The following is a 9,717-nucleotide window of genomic DNA, read 5'->3' on the forward strand; positions in this document are numbered from 1 at the left end:
TTGTTATTGATTCGAATTTCATGTTAATACTAAGCAATAATAACATTTTCACAGATAAGAAATTTATTTTTACAAAACAGTTATCTTTATGCTGGTTGTAATTTGCAGTTTTTGAAAACATCATAGAGGGTTTGTTAAGGGTACGGGTCGCGCGCGTGTCGGGTCGGGACCGCGCGGGTCTGATTCCGGGTATTTACATGGACCGCGAAGTGTGTTTCACGCTTTAATGTCTCTGGGTGACGGGCGCAGTGGCAGTGCACTTCAGATCTTGGCGATTTAAAACTCTCAGTGGCACTGCAACTATAGGCGCACGATCTTTTGACATCATAATAAAGTCTCTATATTCCTGAGACCAACGAGATTTCTTGGCATTTTTGAAAGTCTCGATTTTCAAAAATGCCAAAAAATCATCAAATTAACAAAATTCCGACGAGACCGAGATTACCGGAACGAAAGCTCTAGTTTTCACGGTATAGTGGTAGATACAGAAAAAAGAAACAAATTAGTATAATGGTATTCATATTTTTTATTTATTATTTACAAATCTAATCACATCCGTCTTTATCTAAAATTATGACATTAGTGTAGGAGAAGAAAATATTCATCACATGTTTCGCTTATCGAGCAAAATTATTTTTTAACCAAATTTTTCTTATTTTAAGTATACTTCGAAATTTGAAAATACGGAAAATTGAATGGGAGTTAATGAGATCACTTTTTTTACACAAAAAAAAGGAAGCGATAGAAAATTATTAAAAACAAGCGCTCAAAATTAGGCAATTCTAATTTTTGTGCTAGAAAATTCATATTATGTTTGCTTTGAGCATTATGTTAAGACGAAAAACTGTATTAACTGCATTAAACTTACACAACATGAATATTACTTATCAATTTTTTCCCTATATAACTGTAAAAAATAATTCACTTATTTTGAAATTACATATTTCACAGTACAAACTTGCTACGAATGGTCTAGATTTTTTTTTTGATACATTTTATTTACATTAGGTACAAATTTATAGGCCCAAGGGTCACTACACTATATTATTACACTATCTACTTTAATTGTTCGAAGGCACATCTTTGTAGAATTCTACCTGACCTATTATTTCATTGTCTGAAGTTTCTTTTTTATCTAGAACTTCTTTTCTAACTTTGCTGACGATTATTATGAAAATTTACGCTTTTGGCTTTATAATCGACAAATTCTTTTTGTGACTTCCAGTAACCACATAGAGTGCATAATACCTCCTCTGAAATTTCGGAATAACTGTGTGTTATTACTTAATACTCGAAATTATTTTACTATAGTACTGTCTTTAGGAGAAAAGTTTTGGAATTGTACGTAAAAATATAATTATTTTGTTTTAATTTTAGAGGGAGGTATTTATTATCCACTCTATGTATATTATATTTGTAGTTTAGGTAAATGTACTCGTGTTTATTCCGAGATCTGTTGATGACTGTACAAAGAGAAAGAAAAAGCCATTGCTGATTTAATATTTTTAACTTCTTTTTTTTTTTAATTTGACGTTCATTTTCTAAGAATGCAAACGGAATTTCAAATCAAATAGCTTTATTATCACGTAAAATGTGCAAGGAATTTGATTCTTACTAATGGTGTGGCTTTAATATTGCATGCCTATTACATTCTTATAAATAGTGAATAAATTATTTTAAAGAACATTTTTTAGAAAATTTTATTTGTTGCAGTTTTGAGTCTAATATTAAATATAATCCACTTAAGTTATTGGGTAACTTATTTTATTAATACAATGCTATAGTAGGTTTTCATTGTTGCCTAAAAAAGTATTTTCAAAGTTATTCTTTTTCATAACAATCATTAGCAAAGAACGTTTACATAAAATGACAAGAACATGAGGTGCTCGGTTTCTGGTTAAAACCACGTCAAGTATGATATTGAAAATATACTGCATTTCTTATATTGTTTTTCTTTATTATTATAAAGAAAATACGGAGTTAGAGACATCTAACACCGCTGTCACATTCATTTCGATTTTAAAAGCTACTGTACAATCAAATGTACATGATATTTTTTTAAATTTTACACAAACTAAGTCTCGCTCTTCATTCTTTGCAAAAAGAATCACAACCCTTAAACTACAAACGTAAAAACAAAACAATACTTTTAATTAACAAAAGTATCTAATTTTAGAATCTGACAAAAATCAACTAAAGATATTAATAACAGCTGGCCGGGAAGTGTTGCATTGAAAACAGTGTGAAACTGAAATGCATTCTCAAATTAATCGGTTATATCTTTTAAAACTGTTTAGATGTTAAATTAACTGTTACCCCATCTCGATTTGAACTTAGTAGAAAGAGCAACAAAAAAGAGCAACAAATTCAACATACTGTTATCAATTCAACACAAGTCCCGGAAGAAATAGCAACGGCTGAGAGAGGGAGCGAGACGGCCGACCGCGGGGGCGCGTCGCGTCGCTCAGAACCGCGGCGCCACCCGCGGCGACGACAGCCGCGGCGAGCGGAGCGGCGAGCGGCGCGATACCTGCACCAAACATCGCTTACAATCACAATAACCTTTTGACCAATCATCACCAAGCTGAAAATTTATCAAGAAGAGCCCACTATAGTCTTTGAAGATTGTGGAGTCAACATGGTATACAGACATATAAAAAATATGGAGAGTACTTTAGTTTTCCCAAAACCAAATATTCATAAGATCTACCACGACCTTTTTTTGATACAAGACTTGTTTACAGGTTTGCACTTACCTCGGGCTATGGCTTCAATCTCTTGAATCCCGCACCATCCTGCCCGAGTTTCAGCTCCTCATAGAGCGTGGGGTCGACTTCTCGCGCTGCAGGAATGGCCGTGCTTGGATTCTGCAAGGTCTCCTGTCTCCACGCTGTGCTGTTGGAGACGCCGTTCACGACGGCTGTGCCGCCATTTGCACTTCCATTTGGTAATGTTGGTCCGGTACCCTATTTCAGAAAATCCATCAATTTTCTGCACTTCCCCATCATTGTCGTAGATACTCCATCGTTTATTATTAAGAAAACAATATTGAGAAATAAATTACTCGAAACACGTCTGTCATGAGTTCATAAGCAACTGCAATTGCGCTGCGCCCCTAGCGGTTAAAAGAACAAAAAAAAATATAAATATTGTTTGCGGTAACTAGCATTGATCATAACTACTCATGATAGAAATTTCAAGTTTCAATTCTCAAGACATTTCGATGGAAAATACTTACGTTTACAACAGTATCGGGATTTGTTGATTCCCTGAGGTAGCTCGGATTCTCAAAAGCTACTCCACCTTGCGCCTTAAGTCTAAGGTTCTGGAACAAACAAAGTGGTATTGTAGTCGCGGACGTGAGTTTAGGATTATTGGGTCAGATAGTTTTCTTCTAAAAGCAATTTTGTGCTACTTGCTAGGGATGAACGATTTTTTGCTTGGTATCGATTTTTTGGATTGTAACGAATCGTATCACTTAGATGTTGCCAAACAGCTTTATTTCAGTCCAACAAAAAAAAAGGATTCAGAAAGATACTGTTTTGTTTAAATTAAGAATACCATCTAGACGATTCGATTCGCCTAAACGTTGAATGGATTTCTTGAAAATCGGATTGCAATAAATCGATACAAAAAATCGCTAGATCGTATACACTTGAATCGACCTTCATAAAAATCGAATGCTACATCATGCGTTCAATAGGATTCTAGAAACGGCTACGTCCTTTTCCTGCCCTAACTAACCTTTCTATGTCTATAATAAAGAGCAGCAGCTGCCACGATGGCTGCCACAAGAATGCAGGCGAGTGCGAGCCCGACTGCTGTCGCAGTACTGCTGCCCGCGACCGGTGCAGCTGCAGCGCCGGTCTCTTGCCCAGCAGTTGTGAACATGATCGGAAGGCTCAATGATGAAGTACCTAATGGAAGAACAAGCACTTTATTACCTCACATGGAGAACCTTGTTTGCTTTTTAATCAGGTTCGTTAAACAAAAGGAATATAATTTCAAATATAATTTTTTATGGAAAAACTAAATGTAAAATGAGACATTACATTTAGGTTGCCGAGTAAAGATACCGAATTTGAAACGAATGATAATAAACCATTTTTACCCGAGATCAGCTTGATTGGCCTAACGGAGTTTTAAAATCACTCACCAACATCGTTGGCAGCTTTCACGACGCACTCATAACGCACATCGTCCTGTAAGCCAGTGATGACTACGCTGGTTTCGCTGGTGTCTAGCTTCTCTGGCACCTTGGCGCCATAAGCGCGCCAGAACACGCGGTACAAGTACACAGTTTGAGGATTCTTGAAAGGTGGCTCCCAACTGTTTGAATAAAACGTTAGAATTAGCACAAGAAACACAAAAAGAACAGCGCGATCAGACAGACATTAATCAAAATCTCTAAGGTCGATCTTCAGCAAAAATTGTGCTCATAATCAACGGTCGGAAAAAGGTGTTCCACATATATAGATATAACTATAAGAAGCGACATAGCGTTATTAAAACCACCAAATATTAATTAATTACTTTTTCAAATTCCGGAAATAATTTTACTGCATCGTAAGACAAAATTACTGACTTAGGAAGTCGAAGTTGTATTTTAAAGTCATTCTAATGGTGCGATGTAAAAAATGAAAAAAATTATGGGGTTTTAAGAACACTATGTGCTCCTTGTAGTTATGTCTATACATGTATCTATGTATATCATTGACTTACAATTATATGGACGTCGGGTCCGCGCTAAAAAGTGTCCGCACTTGTAAGGCGCTAAAATACAGAGCGCCAAACTCCGCTTTAGTCTTCATTTGTTCGACTGACAGCGCGATACTGCGATGACATTACAATTTAAATTTCGAATAGGTTGACTTGGGACATTTTTTTCGTGGTTTTTGTATTAGACCCGTCGTCCATTTATTTGTAAGTCAATGATGTATATGGAACACCTTTTTCCGACCATACTTTTTTCCGACCATAGATCTTAATATTTATGAGCGGTAAAGTGTGTTGCAAGTAATCCGAAGTTTGGGAACATGTCGTCTACATGTTGGTATCTAGTTTATCAACAAGTTGTAAAAGAAGTGTCGTGGAAGATTTATTATTAGCTTTACCTCAATAAAACGGAATTCGGAGTCGGTGCAACGTGGGCCCTTAGATTTCTCGGCGGGCCTGGCAGCCTGGCTCCAGAGTCTCTGAAGCAGGCCAGCGCGCGTTTCGCATGAGTCAGAGCACAGGCCTTTGAAACTGAACCTCCGCGGCACAGCTCCAGGCAGTTGCGAGGCACGCCCCATGATGCGCAACAGCTTCTGTGATCTAGGAGGAAATTCTCGATTTTTAAAAACAAGAGTAATTTTCTGAGTTGTTGAGATTTACATCCATAATCAAGGGCTTATCTGGGTAACCGATAACAAACTCGAATATGTTTTTTCCGAAATAACGTTTGTTCGAATTTTCATTACTCCGAAAACCGAATTATATCGAAACAGTTGTTTATTCAGGATATGTTGGATATTTATCGCAAGACACGATTAGGCTTAAAAGAAAAAAACATTTTCCTCTCAAAACTACTTTCGAGGTTATGAAAATTCGAGCAAAAGTTATTTCTGGGAAATGTCATTTCGGACGTCTGATAGGTAATCGAATATATGCCCAAAGCAACGTTTTAAATGAAAGTGTATAGAAGATTTTTAATTTCGATCTTACCTGATCCGTCAGCAGCGCACTTCATGAGCTTCTCAAAGTCATTCATGCATTCTGGTCGATCCATGATGTTGTCCATATCCAAGTGGAAGCTGCATGCATCTATGCATTCCGATGATACGTTCATCTGCATGGAAAAATTTACCGTAAAAATATTCCTCGGGCAAAAAGCATTGAACACTACGTGTTTTTAATCCTTGTTATTTTCTCATCGTGTGAAAAGTTTCTTACCTGAGTGCAACACTCCGTGACGTTATGATGGGGTGTCGAAGGCCTGAGCCTGACTGAGACCGGTCTTAACGTCTTGCCGAAAGCGTTCTCTGCATGGCAAAAGTAGTCACCTTCGTCTGTTTCTGTTATCTTCTTTATTATTAATCGCATTGTGTATTTTGTTTGCTCCTGCAGAGAGAAAATATTTCCTGGTAACACAGATAACCGTAACAGAAGATTCATTGTTGATGTATCAACCCAAAATAAAAATAAAAATGTATTCGCACTAAATCACAAGGAACTTGAAAACACCAAAAATCTATAAACACTACAAATAAAACACACTTACGAGTGTATAAACACATTACATCACGTTAAGATGTAAAATTGTATGTTTTTGATGTCAGAACTATAAATCAATTGCTATTGAGGCAATTTTGTGTGCAAGCGAAAAATAAACATAATTCCTCAAAGTTATGCTTATCACGAACCCGTCCGTTTCGAGTAACAAAAAGTAAAGTTGACCGAAACAATATCAATAAATATTGAAAGTACCATTGGGATAGAGAACGCCTCATGAATACAAATGAGATTTTTGATAATCTCACCGATATTTATTATGTAGACTCTATTTGATTATGTGCGACTGAAGTGCCCTTCAATAATATTTTATTATAAAACCCACCAATAGTGTTACGTATACGCCTGTAATAGGGTCATGTGAACGTTACTTTAGGTTACACTTATTCAATTCCAACAATGTTTGATTCATTGCAATCAGAGGTATAATCAAAATTTATTGAGCCTGTACCTTTGAAAGTTGTATTTCTACAGTTTTTTCTTGTGGTCTTTGCTACAGACTTCGTAATTACTTTCATGAATTTGTAACTAAAAGTTATATATCTGAATATTTTCGGAACTATGCCAACGGTAGTTCAAAAGTTGACCGCTCCGAAAATATATCGAGACCATGACATTATCGTAATTGGTCTCATATCTTTAATTTCATTTAAAAGACCGAGATGAGTGTTGTAATTTGTTGGCGCTGTTCCACACAAAATATTTGATTTTAGTTATTAGGGCTTAAGGGTCATCAACACACAAATCTAGTCCAAATTTCATACACTGACATTATATAACTAAGCTTTATGGGTTCTTTGCTTGACCACAGAATCATGATAATCTGTTTTAGTGGAATGTGATTTACCGATTACTATTTACTATGCAACTAAATTGGGACTGGGCGGGTCACGTCTGCCGCATGTCAGATGAGTCGTGGCCGGAGGTGACCACAGAATGGATCCCGAAAGACAGAAAAGGATCATGGGGCAGGCCAAAGCGTCGATGGAGAGACAATCTAGATGCGCACCTAAAGGACTGAACGTCAGTGGCGTAAAACAGAGATTAGTATAGGCTTTTAAAAAGTGCAATGTTTAATTCGAAAATTGTGTTTTGGACTCAATCAAATAACTTTGGGAGTGAAAAGTTAGAGTTTACACTTAAAATATACATACCTATTTTATGCCATATTGACGTACAAATACACGGCTAAACATGTTGTTGGTTATAACACATGTTTAGTCATGGAATAGTAATTGCTGTAGCAGAGATACCATTCGTTTATAAACAAGAAACAGTCTTGGTGTCAGAATGGACCCTTGAGTGACACCATACAAAGAACTATTATTAACAAGCAGTTTCAATAAACATGTTTGTAATTTTCTTCACAATTGGTAGAAGCCAATAGAAATTCTTACCTCTGGGTCTGCCAGCAACTGAATGCTATAATTAGGTCCATCAATGACCGGGGTTCTTCCGCTAGGGTCTCTCCAGAAGGCAATGTTGGGTTTGGGCAGGGCTTCGACTCTACACTCTAAGATAACAGAGTCTCCAGCAGCTGCCATCGTTATGCCTGATGCTTGGATTATTGGCACATCTATTTGGGGAAGACATTCTTATTAAATTTTACTGTTGTTAGTGATAAATCATTCTTCACGTTCATTATTTTTTTGTAATAGGTGTGTAGGTAACACCTGCTAACGTACAAGTGTAAAAAACGTTGAAAATGAATACAAAGGTTAATTTGATCTATGTTTTGTGTTTTTTAAACACTACAAAAATATAACATGTCACGCCAATTTTGTGCCGATCATGCCGCCACCTCCGGGCGAAATTGGAGCCGAGGATTTTATGATCAGCGCCTATTTCATGTACAGATATATGTCTCAGGGACATGTTTGGATGGAATGAAATATAAAATAGGAGTTTGATCAAAAAATAAAATGTTAACTTACGTGAGATATTGATTTTTCTAGAAGCCTGCATGGGCGTGCCGTAGCCGTTGTCTGCGTAGCACGAAATCTGATCCATGTCGCGAGTCACGTTGTGGATCACCGTCACCATGTGCCTGGTTACTTCTTGTCTCACCAAGCGGCCTACGACATTATTTATTCAAGAGTGTTTTATCTAAATTTGTATTAAATTGATATGCAATTTTTTTTTAATTATTTCAATAGTTTGTTATAATTATTAATACACAGATCGAACACTTAGAAAAAAATCCTTCGATCCAGCCGGATTCGTTTTTCTAGCAAACCGTGCTAGACGCTATGCCAACTAAGCCACGTCTTTTATCTGTTAAGCAATAATGTGACCGTCTGTCACGACGGTACACTTTTGCCTAAAAAATAACTATACAGTCCTCCTTTGCCATACACTTTAGGAAACAAAGCGCTTTGTGCAAAACGATATAAGGAGCGTTCCGGAGTTTTTAGTTGACGGAAGGATGAACGGTAAGGGTTAAACTAAATTGAAAAATTCCTGCGCACCGACAAGCAGAACCCTTTTTTGCAGTGGTCGAGATTTTGTTGCTTCGACTCCAGAAGACATTTATTGCTACAACGTCTCTGCTATTCTATATAGACAGCATATTGCATATATCTATTATACATGTTTTTAAGTCCGAAATCTGTCTTCTCAAGATCACACTCCTAACACATTTCATTATACGATGATATGATGATACGATGAATGCCTCCTATTGTTGCACATTATTCTTTTAACCTTTAAATTTTTGACGTTTTTGCATTTAACTGTATACTGGCTGTGCAATAATAAATATAAGGAAATAATAATAAACAAATCGTCTGATGCTGTCAAGGCAGTAGATCGGTCAGAACTACATTCAGCACCATTTTTATGGAAGAAGTCGGTCCAGTTTGAATGTGAGACTTTGTGGTCAGTTAGTCTGCTAGTTAACCCTGAAGAGTTGATGTGATTGAAGGTAAAGCTCATAAACTATCTTGAAAGCTCAGTTTTGTCTCATTTTACCAACTACCATCAAATCGGTGGTACAAGAAGCGTGAAAGTCATCTTCAAACAACATCATGTAAAGTCCTGTTTGTTTCGTTGGCTGGTTTTGAAGGAACATGGGAATTTACTAATGCAGCTGTAGGAAGTACACAAAATTTCTTATTGCAGTTAACTTACCAGAAATGTACAGAGAAATTGTAGGTGTCGGCGTTCCCATAGCGATGCAAAGGATGGTCATACTGGAGCCTTCTACAACCAGATTAACTGGGTTTATCGTTGGCGGCTGTGGGGCAAAGAACACCTATTTTCAGTAATAAGGTATTAGTCCATCGCAGCTTAAGTGCTAAATAAGTAACGAGCCTCGCTTAGGACATAGACCTTACAAAGAAGGGTAAGTAGACATGGCACAGAAATTGGAATTTGTAAAACAATCTTGTAACTTTACTGTTTAATATATTCATCATAATCTTTGACATTTATACTACACTCATG

The 9,717-nt window shown here is 36.7% G+C and overlaps 1 protein-coding gene across 1 annotated transcript; it reads right to left on the minus strand.

The window, feature by feature from the left end:
* Positions 1 to 513: 513 nt before the first annotated feature.
* On the minus strand, positions 514 to 9,547 carry LOC113231360 (Ig-like and fibronectin type-III domain-containing protein 1). Its single transcript, XM_026465650.1, has 11 exons — positions 9,403 to 9,547; positions 8,208 to 8,348; positions 7,671 to 7,849; positions 5,935 to 6,102; positions 5,707 to 5,830; positions 5,115 to 5,316; positions 4,157 to 4,329; positions 3,745 to 3,917; positions 3,239 to 3,325; positions 2,757 to 2,966; positions 514 to 2,530 (listed from the first exon to the last, which is right to left on the minus strand). Exons 1-10 carry the CDS (start codon positions 9,461 to 9,463, stop codon positions 2,763 to 2,765), a joined length of 1,512 nt encoding a protein of 503 aa, XP_026321435.1. The 5' UTR covers positions 9,464 to 9,547; the 3' UTR covers positions 514 to 2,530; positions 2,757 to 2,762.
* Between the last annotated feature and the right edge of the window lie 170 nt (positions 9,548 to 9,717).

Source organism: Hyposmocoma kahamanoa, unplaced genomic scaffold (assembly GCF_003589595.1).
Source record: "Hyposmocoma kahamanoa isolate Upper Pololo Valley unplaced genomic scaffold, ASM358959v1 65, whole genome shotgun sequence".
Lineage (NCBI taxonomy): Eukaryota > Metazoa > Arthropoda > Insecta > Lepidoptera > Cosmopterigidae > Hyposmocoma > Hyposmocoma kahamanoa.

Excerpts from the sequence above, each read along its gene's own strand:
- LOC113231360 (XM_026465650.1), bottom strand. The coding sequence starts at position 9,463 with ATGACCATCCTTTGCATCGCTATGGGAACGCCGACACCTACAATTTCT. Across the intron at positions 4,330-5,114 it reads CCGAATTCCGTTTTATTGAG|TTGGGAGCCACCTTTCAAGA; the intron begins GTAAAGCTAATA and ends TTATTCAAACAG. Across the intron at positions 3,326-3,744 it reads TTTATTATAGACATAGAAAG|AACCTTAGACTTAAGGCGCA; the intron begins GTTAGTTAGGGC and ends TGTTTGTTCCAG.